The sequence below is a fragment of the Cucumis melo genome, chromosome 4 (assembly GCF_025177605.1).
Source record: "Cucumis melo cultivar AY chromosome 4, USDA_Cmelo_AY_1.0, whole genome shotgun sequence".
NCBI classification, from domain to species: domain Eukaryota; kingdom Viridiplantae; phylum Streptophyta; class Magnoliopsida; order Cucurbitales; family Cucurbitaceae; genus Cucumis; species Cucumis melo.
Window position 1 is genome coordinate 31062307 of NC_066860.1, and position 20160 is coordinate 31082466.

Sequence of the window (20160 nt, forward strand, 5' to 3'; positions counted from 1 at the left end):
AAAACAAAATGGTTACTAGATGAATTCGGAAAAAAAAAAGTTAAATATAGCATAAAATAATTAGAAAGGTTTGATTTAAGAAAGACAACATAACATTACATTACATTGTGATTCATAAATGCAAATAAAGTAGTTGGGAGTTATAATAGAGGGAAAATAGTACAATAGTTTTGTGTAAATAAAGGGTGGGTGATGAATGAGGCAATGAAGCACATGTGTTGCACCAAAACGCTTTCAATTTGTGTTTCATCATTTTATGATACATTGATTTCACCCCCACATGCTTTGATTTTCCCTAAATCTACCCTTCCTTTTACCTATATCTAGTAACCCAATTATTTCCCTCAAATTAGGATATATGTTGTGTGAGGTTATGATTTAATTTATTGGGTTCAATTCCATCAATTTCGTTATTTCTACTGTGTTAACGATAATAATATGTTAAAGTCGATCATATGTTTAAACAACATCTTTTAGGCTTGAAAATATTGAACCTTTTGCTTTAATATTACATGTCACATCATTAAACATATTTCTTTTTGAGAAGTTTGACTCTAGCATGACCTATATTCTTAGAGGTTAGTGGTTCAATCATCCATTATAGTTGTTGTGTAGAAAAAACAAAATTATAGTTGTTTGGGATGAAATCACTTTAATGGCCATTAGCTCCATTTGCCCACTCTTTTTTGAGTTGCAATTTGAACTAAGATTCAAACTCTTGAACTATGCTTTGAGTTTGAGTTTACCCATTTTGATAGTCATAAATTAGGGACCATAAGGCCATTGATGAATAAACCTCTTAGTTTAAATCAGAAGGAGAAACAAAGTTTTAAATTTTTTTTATAAACACTTGAGAGAGAATGCCAAGGAAAAGCTTCTGCGTGTACTCTCATGTCAGACATCTATTCTTGTCTCCAGTTTCTCAATACACATTCTCCCGCCAAATATCACTTTCACCATCACCCAACTTGAAAACTCTGTGTTCCAGTGGCCAATTGAAGGAAGCATTGCTGCAAATGGCCATTTTAGGCCCTGAAGTGAAGTTCGAAGGTTATGATATAATCTTGAATGAGTGTGTTAGTCAAAGGGCTATTAGAGAAGGCCAAAGAGTTCATACCCACATGATAAAAACTTGTTATTTGCCTTCCGTGTACCTCAGAACGAGGTTGATTGTCTTGTACAATAAGTGTGACTGTTTAGGTGATGCGCGGGAAATGTTTGATGAAATGCCCCAGAGGAATGTGGTTTCTTGGACTGCGATGATTTCGGCTTATTCTCAAAGAGGTTTTGCCTTTGAAGCCTTGAATCTGTTTGTGGAAATGTTAAGATCAGGTACTCTTTATTTTGCTTTCATTCTATTTGTGTAAGTGGGTTTGTGAGTGAACATCTGAGAGATAAAATCTGGTTTTTATTCCTTAGAATTAACATTTTGTACTCCTTGTTTTATGGATTGCACAGATATTATCTGTTAATCTAGGACCCCAAAAAGATAGACCTTCCTCTTCCTGCATTTTAATGACAAAGAAGACTTGTTGCTGGAAAATAGTGTGTTAGGAATATTGTTTGGAAAGATACTAGAATTATTATTGAGATACAAGCGACATTATTACTGCATTAGACTAATAATGGGAGTTTCAATTGTTCTATAAAATTAGTCAAGGTCCACGGATTTTGCATAGATACTGATGGATGTAAGAAGAAATAAATAGAGTGGTCTGGAGATAGTTTGATTACCTATGTGTACAAAACCCTTGCCAAAGTTCTAGTAGATAGATTAGAGAAAGTCTCAGGGATGATCTCTGAGATTCAAGGTGCGTTTACTGTTGTTACAGTCTTTGGATCAATCTCTTATAGCTAACGAGGTGATTGAGAACTACAAAAATTGTAAACAAAAGGGGATTGCATTAAGATCCGTTTTGAGAAAGATTATGATAGTGCGGACTCAGTTTTTTTAAAGAAAGTTGTACATAAAAAAGGTTCTGGGTACAAGTGGAAAGAGTTGCATTTACTATGAGATACAAGGATAATCCTTGTTGATACAAGGATTTGGAGTTGCCAAACCTAGCGGCAAGTTTTACCCCTCTAGAGGCCTGACTTGAGGAGATCCTATTTCTCCTTTTCTGGTTTTGCTTGTGGTGGATTTTCTGGGAGAATCATTTATCATGGGGTTGAAGAAAGTGCTCTTAATTAAAGGTTTCCATACGGTAAAGATAAGTTGGCCTTGCCTCAATTACAGTTCACCGTTGATACCATTTTTCTCTCTCGTCTTAATTTTTTCTTATCTTTTGTTGGGACTATATTGGGTTTAAAGATTAATGGTGAAAATGTTACCCTTGGCAATTAACTGCTATCCTTCTAAACTCAGTAGATTAGTTTCTTGGTTGAGTTCTGGGATTGGACTTTCCTTCTTATCTAGGTTTCTCTTGACCACAATTCTAGGAGTGAGCCATTATTGAACTTTGTTGTGGAAAAAGTTCGAAAACATTTTTCTTATTAGAACACTCGTTACTTTTCAAAAGGAGGCAGACTTGCCTTGACTTAGTCAGTTTGAGCAGAATTCCAGCGTATTCCCTATTGTTCTTTAAGATTCTAGTGTTGGCCAGTTAATCTTTAGAAAAAGGCATGAGGGACTTATTTGGAGGAGAAGGTTGTTGAAGGTAAAGGGTCTCATCTCTTGAATTGGAGTGTAGCAACGAAGCCAAAGGAGCTCTGAAGGCCAAGCATTGGTAATCTTAGGAAGCACGATGAAGTGATTTTTGGGTTAGTGGTTGTGGCATTTCTCTCATGAATCTTATCCCCTTTGGCACAAGGCCGTTGCAAGCAAATATGGTACTCGCCCTTTCTAGTGGATCTTGATTGAGGTTTCAAAAGGCACTTCTAGACGCATAAGGAAAGCCATCTCTGAGGGGGGTACCTTTGGTTTAACTTTCATCTATGTTTGAAATGTGGTGGGCTGGGAAGACATTTGGTAACTAGCTGACAAACCATTTCGCTCTATTCTCTGATTTATATAATTTGTCTTTCACGATGCTTTATTTGGTGGCTTCCTTCTTTCCCCCGTCGATGGCTCTTCCTCCCCCTTTAACCTTGGGTTTTAGTGGCCATTATTAAGTAAGAAAATGCCACATATTAACCTTCATTGGTGGATTTTTCTGTTCGTCCAGGGAGGAGGGATCTTCATTCTTGGGTTCCTAGTTCTTCTCAATGGTTCACGTGCAAAACCTTTTTTTTCAATTGTTTGGTTAATCCCTAAATCTCATTCTTGGGTGAAATGATGATGGAAAAGAAAATATTGATTAGATGATCTCAGTTGTCTTGGATCACTTTTAATATGTTAATAAAATTGTCATTTTTGCAGATACAGAACCAAACCATTTCACTTTCGCTACCATACTTACTTCTTGCTATGGTAGTTTGGGATTTGAAACTGGTAGACAAATTCATTCCATTGCCATCAAAAGAAATTATGAATCCCACATGTTTGTTGGCAGTTCACTTCTTGATATGTATGCGAAATCGGGTAGAATTCGTGATGCTCATGGAGTTTTCCATTGCTTGCCAGAAAGAGATGTTGTTGCGTGTACTGCTATCATATCTGGTTATGCCCAAATGGGTCTTGACGAAGAAGCATTGAAACTATTCCGTCAATTGCAAATTGAAGGAATGAATTCAAATTCTGTAACTTATGCTAGTGTCTTAACTGCCTTATCCGGACTTGCTGCACTCAATCACGGCAAGCAAGTGCACAGCCATGTCCTTCGGTCTGGACAGTGTTCATATGTTGTTCTTCTGAATTCTCTTATCGATATGTACTCAAAATGTGGGAATGTCTGCTATGCCAGGAGAATTTTTGATAGCATGCCTGAGAGAACTTGCATATCATGGAATGCAATGCTTGTCGGGTATAGTAAACATGGAATGGCGAGAGAGGTGCTTGAACTTTTTAAATTGATGAGAGAAGAAAATAAAGTTAAACCCGACAGCATCACATATTTGGCTGTTTTATCTGGTTGCAGTCATGGACAGTTGGAAGATATGGGGCTTGAAATCTTTTATAACATGGTAAATGGAAAGGATGGAATTGAACCAGATATGGGGCATTATGGTTGTGTTGTTGATTTACTTGGGCGTGCTGGCCGTGTAGAAGAGGCTTTTGATTTCATAAAAAAGATGCCTTTTGTGCCAACTGCTGCTATTTGGGGATCACTATTAGGTTCGTGTCGGGTTCACTCAAATGTTGAAATTGGAATAATTGTGGGTCAGAAGCTTCTAGAGTTAGAACCTGAAAATGCAGGGAACTATGTTATTCTCTCAAATCTATATGCTTCTGCAGGAAAATGGGAAGATATGAGAAATATTAGGGACCTGATGCAAGAAAAAGCTGTGACAAAGGAGCCAGGTCGCAGTTGGGTAGAGCTTGATCAAATTGTCCATACTTTCCATGCAAGTGATCACACTCATCCAAGAAGGGAAGAGGTGGCAAAGAAGGTAAAGGAATTATCCATTAAATTCAAGGAAGACGGTTATGTTCCTGACTTGAGTTGTGTTTTATATGATGTGGATGAAGAACAGAAAGAGAAGGTGCTTCTAGGCCATAGTGAAAAGCTAGCTTTGGCATTTGGACTGATTGCTACTCCTGAAGGAACAACAATCCGTGTCATCAAAAACCTTAGAATTTGCGTCGATTGCCACAGTTTTGCCAAATTTGTGTCGAAGCTTTATGCAAGAACAGTCATCCTAAGGGACAAAAACCGGTTTCATAATATAGTTGGGGGAGTATGCTCTTGTGGAGATTACTGGTAGGCTTTGAAGCTATAAGTAGTAAAGAAGCCTTTTATACATGAATTGAAGTAGCATGTGATTCGAAGAGTGTGAAGAACAGTTCAAGATCAGCCTTTAATTCATAGTCTGGAATATTGTGGTGTTGTAGGAGAATTCTTTTGGCACAGAGTCCCAACTTCCAGATTTTTCTGACCATACAGAGTTTAGTATCAAAGCAACAGCTGCAATATCAATAACTTTAGCATTTCTCGGGCTTGGAGGTCGAAACAAGTCGCGGTATCTGCTGCTGCTGATGGTGAAATAATCATCTAATAGCTTGAGATGAAGGCTTTTACTTTGAGGAAATGGACAGAACGTGGATATCTGCCATGGGAACTAGAGACTTTCTTGTGCATATGTTACTTAACAGCTTGTAGATGTTGGATTTAAAGGTTAATTAATTTAGTTTCTGAAAGTTTCAATTTGGTTTTATAGTTTAAGTCAGTACATTCATTGTCTATATATATTTTGTATGAGATAATAATACATTCATTGTTTAGATATTTGTGCATATCTATGCTGACAATTTTATTCAGGTGAAGTATTAGGAGGTGTTTTGAGCATGATCATCCAAAACCAACTATTTTGTAAATTTTTGTACTCTCCAATTAGCTAAAATCAACATTATTCAAACTTCTTATTTGCTATAGTTTTTATTATTTTATTTTTATTCCTTTTTTTGCTATAATATTTACTAGTTAACACGTAAAAAACATACTATTTTTTATCCCAAGTTAATTTCGCTCATATTTAAAAATCGTGCAATCAAGTCGTTGAAATTTAAGAAATACTCAATTTATGGTCCTTGTGATTCGATTCCTATCATACATTTTTAAGCATAGCGAGCTAACAATTTTTTACTTTATCATCGTAAGACTAGTCGACATGGTAATTTTAAAACAATTGCAACAATAACTACTAGTCAAGTATAAAATAAGAAAATTAAAATTACCGTTTTCAAGGCCTATCCTTATTCCACTTTAATTATCTTATTCTCAATAAAGCTTAAAATTGATCCATTTATTCTTAACTATTTAGTCCCTATTTCCCTTCATCTTATATGAATTTTAAAAGTTTGTTTCCAATATTTGTTAGAAGTACATACCTAAATCTAAATATTTAAAGTGACAATAGACTAAAACCACACAAATGATATTTAATCAAAACAATTAAAGCTAATAATAAAAAGTTTAAAATATTATTCTTTGTCTTATATTTTGAAATTTGTACAAAATTTTAGTTCATCAAATCTTAGATTTAGTGCCTCAAAGTTAACTTTTCTTAAAATTGTTTAAATAATCACAATAAATTCCATGTAAAAAAATACGGTACGTCGATATATTTTAAATTTTGCCGTGAAAATGCTAAAAGAGATTAGGAAAAATATAAAGAAAAATTAGAATATAACAAAATCTATCTAAAATCTCTTGAATATTTAATTTATTTTTGTTATATTTGGTAAATAATTTCAAATTTTTTCACATCCATACAAATTTCACTTTATAAATTTTTCTTTTCTAAATTCAACTGTGTAAAACTACCACCGTCGATGTTATCGAAAAGAGAGATGAGCAAATAAAGTGTCATTAAATGAAAACGAAGGGTTCAGATCAAATATAAAGTGAAGTTTACGCTACAACTCACTTGTAGAGGATTATCGCGCGGGAAAGGAACGAACCCAAAGCCAATCGTGGCGGGAAAAAGAAAAGGATAAAAATCGAGTCTCTCTTTCGGTAACTGAGTATCAAATTCATCAATCCAACAAAGCAATCATCGTCTTCTTCATTGAGTCCTATAGTTCTTAGGTTTTGTGTTGCGACTCTTGTTTTTTCATTTGAGCTTTTACTTCAATTTCTATGGCGAAGAAGAAGAAATCTAGGGTTCCGATCGAAGAAGAGGAGGAAGAGCAAGTTGAGACTCCCACCCAATCTTCCACCAACCCGAATAGCCTCTACGAGGTATGGTTTATTTGTGTTATAGCTGTTCTGGAAACTTTTGTTGTTTTTATATTTGTTGCTCGATTAGCCATTTTATCTCGAGATTCTTTTGCCCTAAATATAGAAGGGTTTTTTGGTTTCTTCTGCGAAGGGAAGGGACGGGGATTTGGGTTTTGTTTATTGACAGTTTGAGTTTTCGTATAATCGTGATAGGCGTTTTTGTCTCGTGATGTGTATCTGTTGGTGTTTAACCCCTAATTTTTTAAGGACAAAATGGTTCGTGCTCAAATTTCTAACCTTTCTCTGAATTTGGTGGGAATTGGATGGTTTTGAGGTAAAAGCAGAGTTAATCGGACCACTTAATGGCGTTTAAATGAAAAGAAAAGGGGAGTTGGAGGTCCGCTAGAGAAGGATATGGAGGGGGAAAAACAACTTTAATCCTCGTTCGTTGTCTAAGAAGTTGAACTACGCTTAGAAAATGAGAGACGGAGTAAATGATTAGCTTTCTGGTTCTGTTAGTGATGAATTCAGTTGCCCAGATCAATGAAACTGGAGAGGATCCTAGTTTTCGTTTCGGCTTTATGTTCTGGTGGTTTGTTTGGATTGTGAATTAAGAATATTTCCTGCACAAATTTAGCTGTTCATTTTTTCTTTTGTTACTGATACTTGTTATTTGACCACCGGGGATTTTGAACTTTAACTTTCGTGTACTTCCTACTTTAATAATGAGTTACCATTTATTATTCTCAACGTAGGGGGTCAAACAATATATTATTAACTAACTGCAACACTACAGTGTAGTTGCCAGTTGTTGTCCTTCACTTCCTAAATTTGATTTATGATAATGGCTGCAGATTCTTGGAGTGGAGAGGACAGCTTCTCAGCAGGAGATAAAGAAGGCATACTATAAGTTGGCACTTCGCCTGCATCCTGATAAAAACCCTGGAGATGAGGTGACTGCTGATTTTAACATCTGCAAATTTTAGTTCAGTTTAGCTTTATTTTATTTTATTTTTGATAGGTGTATTTTCTTTTCTCTATCAGAAGTTATCAATGTTTGTTTATCTATTACTCTTCTCCCTTAGGAAGCAAAGGAGAAATTTCAGCAGTTGCAAAAGGTTATGTCGATTCTTGGGGATGAGGAGAAGCGTGCAGTTTATGATCAAACTGGCTGTATTGATGATGCCGTAAGTACATACTGAACTTTAATAAAGCTGGTGTAGAAAAAATTGCTTCTTCCTGGACGACATTGTGAAAAGCAGATAATAGTTTTATGGCATATTAAAATATGGAAGTGAAGATTAAATACGGTCTTTGTTGGTTCTTTTTACATCAGGACCTTGCAGGGGAAGTTGTTCAGAATCTTCATGAATTTTTCAGAACCATGTACAAAAAGGTTTCACCTTCTATAAATATCAATGCTTTCATAATCTCATTGAAGTTGAAACTATTTTGTTTATAATAATATATATTCAATTGTAGGTCACTGAAGCTGATATTGAAGAATTTGAAGCAAATTACAGAGGCTCTGAGTCAGAGAAGAAAGATTTGATTGATTTGTTCAAGAAATTCAAGGGTAATATGAACAGGTAAAGACGATGACATAACTATCCTTTTTTTTCTACACATGCCAAGTTGATCTTTTAAAAAATATTTCTTCTTCCGCAGGCTGTTCTGCTCAATGCTTTGTTCAGATCCCAAGCTTGACTCACACCGGTTCAAGGACATTTTAGACGAGGCAATTACTGCTGGTGAGCATCCATCTTTCTTTTATAGGAATTACCTTGCTCCGTTTCTTGGATCTAGTCTAATGGAACTTGTCTTTTGAATTCAGCACTAGGGTTTATACTGAAATGAAAGTTGGATCATGTTCTGTTTCTCATAAAAAAGAAATTGATTATGTTACCTAATCTTAGATGTGATGGGTGCTAATCTATCTTTTTATCCTTTTTGTTAGGCGAGCTAAAATCAACGAAGTCCTACGACAAATGGGCAAGGAAAATATCAGAAACGAAACCACCGACCAGTCCTTTGAGGAAGAGGGTGAAGTGAGTTTTCTCTGCATGTTTATTACTTTGATGAAGAAGATACACTAAGTTCTATATCAGCCAAATTTCGTTTTATATCAAAGCTTACCTAGTGCCTGGATTTTTATACAGATCTAATAAAGAGTCAGAAACAGATCTCTATGCCGTAATATCTCAAAGACGAAATGAGAGGAAAGAACGATTTGATTCCATGTTCTCGTCTTTAGTATCTAAATATGGGGGAGGCGATGCCTCAGAACCGACCGAGGAAGAATTTGAAGCTGCCCAGAAGAAGTTAGAGGACCGAAAGTCCTCCAAAAAATCCAAGAGGAAGTAATTATCATCTTTGATAAAAAAAAATATGCTTGATCAATCGTCAGGGCAATGGTTTTCCATGATGATGTTTTTGCTTCATGAATGTACATGTCTCGGTTTGCTGTCTTCTTTATTTTCCCTGCTTAATCTTCCAGGAAGGTTTGCATTCAAAAGAATTGGAGAACAAATATTTTTTGGTTTGAAATCTAAGATATGGCTTTGACTCTTGAATTAAGGATCTTGGTCTCTTCCCACTGCTTGGAAGTGTTAGATATTATCCTTTTAGTATGAAAGATGTAATATCTTCAGAGGTTATCCTTAGTGTAGGGAAGATATATATATATATATATATATATATATATATATATATATATATATATATATATATATATATTTGATTCCATCTTAACAGGTTGCATCCGAACTCACTCTATATCATTATCTACTACATTAAGCACAAATGTACATTGTTCATATGTTCTTTGACTTGTGGTCTGATTGTATCTACCTTATAGATAATGAGATGTTTTGTAAGGTTCGTAGTGCTCGAACATTTAGCATACGATAACAGGTTGAAACATGAAAAATACTGTCGAACTCGGTCCTTTAATTAACAATACTTGTGACCTTGGAAACAAAAATTGCTATAAACTTTAAATTACAAGAACCAAATAGTTACTTTAATAAATGTACTAGATGAAATCTCATGTTAATTTATTTACCGTGTTGTGTACCTGTATTATGAATAATTTTGGAAAATTGTTTAAATGGTATAATTATTAAAAATATACAAAATTATAACAAAATTAATCACATATATCACTTATAATAAAATTCAATCATATTTATAGATACTTTTACTCATTTTGCTATGTTGTTTGAAGTATTAATCTTTTTACCCATTATTAAAACTTATTCATTGCAAACCAATGTAGGAACAACAAAAGTCATATTTACCGATGCATACGATTTCTACAAAAAATTCATCAAATTTCCCTCATTTGTCATAGTTTTGTTCTTCTCTCTCGTCTCTCATTGGGAGGTGGAGGAAGAAAAAATAAATCACAACCATTTGCAACAATTGAAAAATACAATTTTTATTGTCAAAGTCTAAGAACAGACCATCATGCAGCAACTTCTCAAGTCTTTGTATGCTACAATTATTCTATTCTGTTTACATTTTACAACAAAAAACAAAAATGTTAGCATTCAAATGATCCACAAACTCTCATCCACTAAAATAACCAGAATGAAAGTTAAAAAATGAGATGTTATTCACAGTAGAAGGTCTGAAATCCAAAGGATTATTCCATTGTAATGATCCATCAGTGTCAGACCAATTCATATCAACATTTTCTAAATTCAATCCTTCAATGTGTTCCATTATCATCCCTGCCATCCCATGTTTAACAAACCCTTGGCATCCTGGTCTATAGTCTGCTATACCACCACCGTATTTTGTCCATCTTTTGTACCTCAGCTTCACGTTGGTGAATCTCAGATTGCTTAGAACCCCAGATTTCGATCCTGATAGGAAAACCCCATTTTCGGATGTTGCCGTGATGTTTATGAAGCGTATGTTTGAGATTGAACCCTCCTTTGATCCTGGATCTCTTGGACATGTTGTTACGTAAATCGGCTCGGCTCTTCCCCACCATGAGGGATCGTAGTATCTTGTGGTGATGTTTATGTTTGAGAATGTAATATCATTTGCACTTCCTGCAGAAGAGAATATTGAAGAGAATTTCATTATGATTATGAAAGATGAATGGCTGAGAATGAATTTTTCTCACCAGTTTTCAAGTTGAATTAGCACATTTGAATTTCAGAAACATGAGGTAAGCTAAGAGCTAATGGTAGTATTACAACTCTAGCGAACGTTTCACTAATGGTATGGTTTCAAATAAGTATAAGGGTATATCATGTTCATATCACTTTCAAACATTTAAAAACATTTTTAAACACCGCTTTCATACAACCAAATTTGGTTTTGAAGGATTAAAAGTATGTTTCCAATCTCACAAAATGATTTAAACTACTTTGAAATCGTACTCTCAAACATACCTTAGTTATGAAGCCCAATAACAAAAGGTCTAAAATTGTTTTATATATTTTAGAACTTTGAGGACACAATGGTACAACATATGGAACAGATGTGTTCGTGTGACGTCGTAAGGTTGCACCATATAGCATGTACTTCTAGAGACTTGAATCTTGTTGTAAAAAGGAGAAAGCTGTAATCTAAAATGGCCGGCATCAGAACTAAGAAGGGAAGCAAGAACTTACCTCCATCGCGGAGCTGAAACCCGAGTCCTCGATGAGAATCAACAATGGTGATATTGTCAAAGAGCATTCGAGTGAAATTAAACCAACTGGCGCTGCCGAGCTTAATGGCAGAAGATTTAGTTCGTATCCAGCAGTTAGTAGCTGTTAAGTTAAAGACGGGGCCATTGGATGACTTGGGGCAGATTGCATCATCCCCAGTGTCAATTCTGCACCTTGTAATCAACGTATTATTGGAGTCCTCAATATCAATCCCGTCGTTGTTGGGTGTATCGAAATCTCCATAAATTGAAACATCTTCGATGACTGTGTTCTCACATCGAACAAGATGCAAGCTGCATAAAATTTCACTTTTAAAACCATGTTTGATCATTTTAGAAATATATGCTCATCTCTTTACCATTTTCTTGTTAAAAAAATATGTTACGAAATTAACAATTAACCAATACTGAAACGTATAGAAATCGGCATACAGATATATGCAGTTCACTAACAGTGTGTTATGGGAGAACGATATTATTAGAGAGAATGTTTTCATAATACAAAATTGGTACCACTAAGTTAGAGAGAGATTATATATTGCACTTCTCTAAACCTTAGAATGAAGAGTTTGTTTGTGGTATCACATCATGAATTTAAGGCAAACTATCTTTATTATTAATTGAAATCAAAAAGCAAAAATATGTTTGAAACCAACTATATAAACCATTTTAAAACTTGCCATGATTTTAGGTTTTTTTGCTAAATTATATAAAAAATAGCCCTATACTTTGTTAAAAATGATCCTAAATTTTTAAAAGTTTAAAAATATTTTTAATCTTTCAAAAAGGTTTAAAAAATACTCTTACAACTTTGGATGGAAATGGTTAAACTTTGGTCTAAAAAATACCCATGAAGAAAAGTTTTCTTGAGAAATTTCTTAGTAAAAAAAAAGGAAAAAGAAAACCATAGTTATAAATTTTCATGGGAATCATTATCAATTGGGTGATTGGTTGGTCAAGAAACCGATCCCAACACTGATGCTCATCTAGTGAAGGGTCATGTTCGCAAAATCACAATTGTTTTTACTATATAATTTTTTTTTTGGGACAACCAATCACAATTATTATGATGAACTAAAATGAAGGACAAAATGGTATTTTCAACATAAAAAAATGAATGCACAAATAATAGAGAGAGAGAGAGAGAGAGAGAGAGAGAGAGAGAGAGAGAGAGTGAGAGAATCGCACCACCAATGAGCAGGTTGATTGAAGCTAACATTGGAAACCCTAACATTATTGGAGCCGATGAACCCAACTAGGTCCGGCCTACACTCATCGCCATAACACGCTCCAGTTTTGTTCCAACTCACCATCACATTCTTCCTTTTATCGAACTTCTCCACAAATTTCAGCCCCTGCCCGTCCACCGTCCCTCCCCCGCTGATCCCAACGTCGCTCGCGTTCTCCGCCACCACCGCGTACCACCTCGACGAATCCCCCGGATAATCCTCCATCTTCGTGCCGGCGAGCACGGTGGCGCCGGGCTGGATGTCCAGTACGACGCCAGATCGAAGCCAGATCGTCGCGGTCAGGTAGGTGCCAGGCGGGAACGTGACATAGCAGCGAGAAGGCGCGGGACAGCTGTTGATGGCGGATTGGATTGCGGCGGTGTCGTAGTGGAGACCGTCGCCGATGGCTCCGAAGTCGGTGACGGAGAAGGAGGTTGATCGGCGGAGAAGACGGATGGAGGGAATGGCGGAGTGTGAATGGATGATGAGAAGGAAGAAGAAGAAGAAGAAGAAGAAGAGTTGAATGGCGATGTCCATCTTCATCTCTTTGGTTTGGTCTGTGGAAGAAAGATACTTTATTCGAAATTTATCAACAATTTTTATTTATTTGCATTGAATAAACACAATTGATTATTTTTCATAAGTGGATAAGTAATAACAATAATTGTTTTATTAACTATCATCCCAACAGCTGTGGTCAATTTAGTAAATGTTCAAGTTAATTTTGACCATCAAAGAGTATCAATTAGTTGTTGGTCACTTGGACTTTTTTCGCACCTCTTTTTTATCGACTACTATTGTTTCATTTTGTATATATTGTTCACTGGAGATTTTCAAAGAAATTTAATTCGTGGATACAATCTCTAATATATAGTCTTCAATTTTTATAGCTCACCTTTGCCTCTTGATGATCGATCTTTGGACTTGATGATTAGTATTTGAGCTTATTGATCTTTTTAATGATAGTTGATCTCTTGGAGAATCAACCCCCGTATTTATTGATCTTTCACCTTAACTTAAAACTTCAACGGATACCTTTGAACACATAAACTAATGGAGCTTCAATAACCTAAGATTAACCTTTAAACTTCAAATCTTCATAACTTTAATCCCTCTCATGGATTGGGCTTAGCCCCAATTGTCTAATGGGCTTGGACCTAATGTCTTTCTTAGCCCAGGTTTTCAAATTTCCACCATGGGCTTAAATTGGATTAGGCATAAGCAATTTTAATTACTCGGCTCAATCCATTTATAATTTTCATGGTGGGCTTGATTCGCGAAAATTTTCATTTAACATATATATTATATCCTAAATTAGAAAATACCCTTTACTTATAATAAATGTTACAAAACTATCATCACCAAAAACTCTAAAATCTAATCATCCCTAGTTAAAATTTCATCCAAAGTTCTAATACATTCTCAATTTAGGAGTAAAAGGTCAATGGTAATATGACAATATGTAACAAGTTTTTAAACCATAGAGCAAAGGTTTTGAGGTATTTATCATAATATACCACTATAATGTATAAGTTTAGAAATTAAGGATGATTTTGTTATTCCAAAAGAAAAAAGAAGCATGGTGTTATTTGTCACACAAATATTCATGATTATCATAGTCAATTCAAATCCAACCTAGTACTTACCATCTCAAAAGATCGACTATTCAATCTTCATTCAGGGTGAAGCTAAACCACCAATTGAGATTCATGGTTTGATTTTGGTATTATTTAATAAACTTCTTTGTGTTTTTGCATTTGAACATCTTAAAAGAGAATGAAAAGGGTACAATAAAGAGACGTTGAAAAGACGTGGAAGATAAAGTTTGCACAAAATAAGTGGGAGTAAGGGCATGGGTCAAGTAGCAATCACTTTTAACAATTGCAATCATAATCAATACAATTTTAATCTGGCAATCTCAGTATTAGCTTGAAAGGAGCCTCCAAATTAGTATACAAATAAAAATTTTAGATATTAAGAATTGGAGATACCAAATCACATTCCTCTCTAGTTGTTGTTGATAGCAATCCGGTTTCCAACCAAGTCGACATGCTCGGCTCTCGACTCTGATAATTAGAGAGAACCTCGGAGAAAGAAGAAGAACCAGTTGAATGCTGAGGTAGATTCTATACTTCCTCTGCTAAACTGCTATTACTATTATTATATATATGGCTATATACACTAGATGGCTACAAGTAAAACAATACAATGGTTGCCCTTCACAGCTCCATCTTCAATTGATTTGAGTGCAGAGATGCTGTGTCATGATAGTGATTATCAACTTAGTTTCCATTCTCATATTTAAGCTCAACTCAGTGACACTATTATTATTGCTATTTTCTAAGAGCTCTTTACCTGAATTTGCTGAAGAGTCGTAACTTAAAAGAGAGTTTTCAGGAGGGCTGAAATTATGATGATTATGTTCATCCCTTGCCCACCCTTGCTGGTTAACTGAGCCATCGAAATGCCATTGGGGTTGATATTGTTGTCTTGTTCCATTTACGGGGATTTCTGGCCACATCAATGGCGAAACCATCGTTGGAAAGTTGCTTTCGAGTATGGGTTCATTCTGCAATTTCAGTAGACAAAAAAATGGAAGACATTAATTTCAGTTGCTAGTTTACAGAGATTTGTTGAACAAAATGTAAATTTTCTCCCAACCTCACATTCTCTTCATCCTATATACACACCCACAGAAAATCTGTCAAGAAAAAAGAAGAAGAAGAAGAAGAAGAAGAAGAAGAAGAAGAAGAAGAAGAAGAATCGACACTTACTTCTGTAGCCAATATGCTTTCAATGTTGAAATCAACTCTGGGGTTAACTGCGGCAAGCCTCATTGACAAGAACTGAAACACAGCAAGCTCAACAGAGTTGGTTCATATAATTAAAAAAAGATTAGATGGTTCAACCTTCAAGCATGCAGTTCAATAACTACCATGCTTAATATGATAGATTTTACCATGCTTTTCATTGAGTTTTCATCTTGAAATTTACATGGGAGGGAAAACAGAAAAAAAACTATACTTATATCAAATAACAAAATATGAAGTAAATCTCCAAGCAGATGAGAAAAACCCATGCTGACTGAAGCCAACCTCTTTGAAATCTTAAGTTAGTTCCATGAATATTTTAGATTTAACATTGATGCTAGAAACCTAAATAAAAATCTGATGAAACGTGGGGGTCTTTGATTCCACAATACATTATACAACTGAATACATGTTTAAAAATTGTCATTGCTATAGAAAGCTACTAAAAAGCTATGCAGCTAATTTTACGAAACAAAAACCATCTGACTATGTGTCTCAGGTTAAACTGGTGCGTCACTAAGGCATTCAAGAATCAAAACAATGGGATAGGCAAAGATCTATATCAACAACCACTGACTCGGGAGAAAACTATAACCATTAGTAGAGTTGATTATAAAACGCGTTCATTACTTTTTCTTTTACTTCAAAAAAAAAAAAGAAAAAAACAGCAAAAAGATACATGGGAAAAGGACACTGGTTGACAATTCTTGTGGAGCTTATACAGTTAGCCTATGAATTTCAGCTTGACTTTCAAGTACACACGTTCACATAAAAATAGTTCAAACGCTTATTTCTACCGAGTGATAGCTATGCTACAATTTTAGAATGAGTAGTTTATTTATCAAGGCAAAAGTTTTTATGACTTTTCTATTTTCTATTTTCTATTTTCTACCGAATCAATTTGATAGAAGCTTAATTAAGCCACTTTGTCTCAATCTAAAATTTATTGAGGTAGTTAGATTCTGACCTCCACTTGACGCTGCAGTGATTGTACATGGTTGATGATTTCATCCAACACTAGAGCTGTGCCTGAGATCTACACAGAGAGGGAAGAAGAAATAAAGAAAATAAGAAATCAGTGTCTAACTTGCAGAGTGCTTAATGACATTTGACAGAAATAGACTAATCAACAGCCAAGTGCTTCATTGCGTTAGTTGATTCACTTGGTTGAGTAAAAGAAATATTGTGTTCTTACCAATTCATTTAAAATCTTAATTTAGAACACGGGAGATTGAATTTCTTTTTCTTTTATCGTATAAAGGTACTGTTTGTATATGTTGACATTTTATGATAGGAACAATCATAAAAGCATTAATGTCTATTATCATAGGCGTCCAATAATTTGATTTGACAGCCATGCTTTAGCCAGACTAACTTGAGCTGTTTCAGCACTTAATAAAGTGAAATTTCTTGGCATGATAATATCCACAAAAATAGAAGGGCCCAACATGAACTGAATAAAATTAACATATAGACTTTACCAAAAGCAATAAAAAACAGACAGTGGTGGTGTTCAAACATTATTATGAATTAAATCTAAACATACAATCTCAATCATTCATGGAAAAGATATACAGGAGCAGATTCTTGTAGAAATATTTATGATAAAAGAATCCAATTTTTTTAGTCAGAACCACTGGTCCCCCGACCTTATCCTATAAACTATCAGAGTCTAAGAAAGTTAAAGTTCGGAGAGATGTAAATGTACCTTGAAGTGAAATTTTAGAATTAGATTAGTTATATATACACACCATCTAATCCGACTGACATTAATTACCGAGTAATCTTCCTCTATCTACTTCTGAATCTTCAAAAGCTACGAATTGTGGTTTAATCACATGAAGAGTAACCATCGAGGCAAGGTCAGTCTCAATCCCTTTTATTACAAAACATCTCGCAATTCGTTAACAATAAAAACAAAACTTAACGTGCTATGTATTGGCTATTCTCAAATCTCAAAACCAATCTTTAAAAGCTAAAGGGATGGGTATTATTCTAAAGACTTCACGTTTTTCACATCTCTGAGAAGTTAGGTGGGGGGAAGTTTGGTATATATGCATATACTCTGATAGAAGTTGCTCTTCTGTCATCCTATATTCGTCACCCAATTTATGATGGATGCCTAACTCAAAACAGATGGAGAGTACTATGGACCCTCAAAAGAGAATCAGCAATCCAACAAGCATATGGGACCCCCGTCTGATTCGACATGCCCACTATAGATGTCCCCCAACTGCTTCAAGGCAACTCCAGCTAGCATTCCTTTGGAACTAAATTTTGAAGCCAATCAAATTGAAAATTGCTGAGGTTTCAAGCAATCTCTAAGGATGTAAAAGAAAATATCAAGCACTGATGAGTGGAATAGAGGATAAAGTTGACTACCCAAATTCTAATAATTTGAGCTCTTCCAGGCCAAAATAATCAAGTTAACATCTAACTTCATCTTCCCATTTCTCAAAATTATCAGCCTAACTATTATACAAGTTTTTCACCCCAAGTCTCCGAGTCCAAGTAAAAGAATAAGCCCACATAGTAATTTTTCTATTTCTTTTAAAATTTTAAAAATTGGGTTCTCGTTAGATGCAAAAAGAAGACAAGAGAGAGAAAAAAATCTGGAATGAAGATAAAGAAAAATAACCACAGTGCACTTCCCTTGGCTCAAAAGCAACCACTTTATTGCAGAAAAGGTGACAATGACAAAAACCGTTATTAAAGCTCATAATCCAAAAACCATAATTCCACTTTTTGGCAGAAAATTAGACAGAAATCGTAATAAAACTCCACAGATCTCAATCAAGGGAATTTAATTATGATAAGGACTCCATAACTACAAAGCCTAACCTTATTGCATCCAGGGACCAGTTCTTGAAGTAGCTTCATCCGAGCATTGATTTTCTCTCTCCTTGCCTTCGGAAAACCAAAAAGCAAATGAACAAAATTAAGTGTTAATTTTGGCACAATTAATGGAAAAATTAAGCCTTAAATACAAATTAATTAACAAAATTACTCGCTCTGCTAGGCTATGGCTGTCTGTCGCTTGACCACGGCGAGCTCGGACATGAACATAAGGAAGCTTTTCTGCATCCTCGTTGCTTTCATTCTTGCTCTTCTTTGTTGACCCTCTTCCCTAAATTGATTCAAGATTGTAATTGTTAGAAATTCAGCAAGGAAATTGCCATAGAAACCCAAACCCTAGATTTCTTCTTCGTTTTATTTTTCTTTTCTTTCGCAATGATAGATAATTGGTTACCTTTTTCTCGCGTTCCTTCCTCTTCGCCGATCTCTGGTTCGTGTTCTCCACCTTCGGATCGGAGATTAAAGTCTGCAAGGGATTAGGGTTCGAATCGGTGTCAGTTGTGGGCTCGTTCTTCACCTTCTCAAAATTCACACTCGAATTCAACGGCACTGAGCTTGTCGTCTCCGGCGAATGCTCTTTAGCCAAAATCGAGAGCTTGGTAACACGTTCAATTAGACCCGAGTTCGTCGGAAAGGTCAAATTGCAGTTGAAGGCACTAAAGTAGGGTTTCGGAACGTCTTTGATACAGTGATGAACGGAATCATCGTTCACAACCGCCGCCGCCGCGGAATCCGGCGAGTGAAGTAGCTCTAAAGCCTGCGTCGCCGGGAGTTCCAGAAGTGCGGTGAAGGAGCTAGCATTTTCCGCCGGAATAGTCATCAACCCCTGAATTTCTTCACAGAATTGAAGCGATTCAAGTCCAGTATCATCCGATTGACGCCCGATTGTACTGGATCCACCTACAGTCCCTACTTTAATCTCCATTTACAGCAACAAAAACTTCACAATTCACCAAATCACTTCCAAAATTAGCAACAACCCACCTCAAATTCCAAAAAGAAGATTCCTATTAAATTACCCAAATTCCCCTTTTTCACGAAATTCCCAGTAAACCCCAACTCGTGAAATGTGGGATTACAAACCCAATCGATCAATCAAAGGGGAAATGGAGATGAATCAGAGAAAAATAGCAACAGGGTTTGAAGGAAAAATGGAAATTAAAGCCAAGTTGGTGTGCTTCAATGGCAGCCGATCTCTCTACTTTCTTCTTCGTCTTTAAAATCAATCAGTCTATCTTCTTCACAAGAGATTACTTCTCAAACCCATTTGAAGTATAGCGAAAGCAACGTTGCTTGGTGGTACCATTCAAGTTGGAGTGCATAATTATACGCAAAATGGAGTATTGTTTATAAAGATCATAAAGAAATAGAAGAAAGTAAGAAATGAGAGAAAATCGTTTCTCATTCTCTACGGTTTTTCACTCTCTACGGTTCCTCTCTGATGATGTAGACTTTCAAATGGACCACCAACAGAAATTTTTGTCCCCCTTTTCTTTATTCATTTTTTTTTCTTTTAATCTCTTTTCTACTCAATCTTCAATTTTCTTTTCCCTATTTTTAGCCACTTATTTTTGGATTACATTTTTCTTTTCTTTTCATTCCAATCAAAGAAAGATAAATTTTGTGTTATAGCATTTGTTTTGGTGGAGGGAGAGAATGGTAATCTAGTTTAGGACTACATAAAGTATGATTTTTTAAGCTTGATTATGTCAACTTACAATGATATTATAAGAACTAACGAAAAAGAGAGAAAAAGAATGACTTTTAGATATTATGATTATTAGATGTTGATGCTTCTCGTGTTATGGTCCATCGTGGAGGATTGGATTGATTTACGTTTA

The 20160-nt window shown here is 35.3% G+C and overlaps 4 protein-coding genes across 5 annotated transcripts; 2 read left to right on the top strand and 2 right to left on the bottom strand.

Annotated features, from left to right (window-relative positions):
- Nucleotides 1-304: 304 nt before the first annotated feature.
- Nucleotides 305-5324, top strand: LOC103486794 (putative pentatricopeptide repeat-containing protein At3g13770, mitochondrial). The gene is made up of 2 exons (XM_008444874.3): nt 305-1332; nt 3359-5324. The coding sequence occupies exons 1-2, from the start codon at nt 861-863 to the stop codon at nt 4801-4803; spliced, it is 1917 nt and encodes a 638-aa protein (XP_008443096.2). The 5' UTR covers nt 305-860; the 3' UTR covers nt 4804-5324.
- Nucleotides 5325-6484: 1160 nt separating this feature from the next.
- Nucleotides 6485-9331, top strand: LOC103487159 (chaperone protein dnaJ 6). Its single transcript, XM_051084029.1, has 8 exons — nt 6485-6779; nt 7613-7711; nt 7844-7945; nt 8095-8154; nt 8241-8347; nt 8427-8509; nt 8716-8806; nt 8918-9331. Exons 1-8 carry the CDS (start codon nt 6678-6680, stop codon nt 9120-9122), a joined length of 849 nt encoding a protein of 282 aa, XP_050939986.1. The 5' UTR covers nt 6485-6677; the 3' UTR covers nt 9123-9331.
- Nucleotides 9332-10171: 840 nt separating this feature from the next.
- Nucleotides 10172-13323, bottom strand: LOC103486792 (uncharacterized). The gene is made up of 3 exons (XM_008444872.3): nt 12613-13323; nt 11387-11718; nt 10172-10819 (listed from the first exon to the last, which is right to left on the bottom strand). Exons 1-3 carry the CDS (start codon nt 13194-13196, stop codon nt 10329-10331), a joined length of 1407 nt encoding a protein of 468 aa, XP_008443094.2. The 5' UTR covers nt 13197-13323; the 3' UTR covers nt 10172-10328.
- A 1138-nt stretch (nt 13324-14461) lies between these two features.
- On the bottom strand, nt 14462-19900 carry LOC103486793 (transcription factor bHLH48). Of its 2 annotated transcripts, XM_008444873.3 has the most exons (7): nt 18714-19900; nt 18471-18590; nt 18305-18370; nt 16431-16499; nt 15428-15499; nt 15009-15222; nt 14462-14910 (listed from the first exon to the last, which is right to left on the bottom strand). In XM_008444873.3, exons 1-7 carry the CDS (start codon nt 19242-19244, stop codon nt 14873-14875), a joined length of 1110 nt encoding a protein of 369 aa, XP_008443095.1. In that variant the 5' UTR covers nt 19245-19900; the 3' UTR covers nt 14462-14872. The 2 variants fall into 2 exon arrangements, with proteins under 2 accessions (XP_008443095.1, XP_050939987.1); XM_051084030.1 differs by lacking the exons at nt 14462-14910; nt 15009-15222; nt 15428-15499; nt 16431-16499 and adding an exon at nt 17316-17733.
- Nucleotides 19901-20160: the final 260 nt, after the last annotated feature.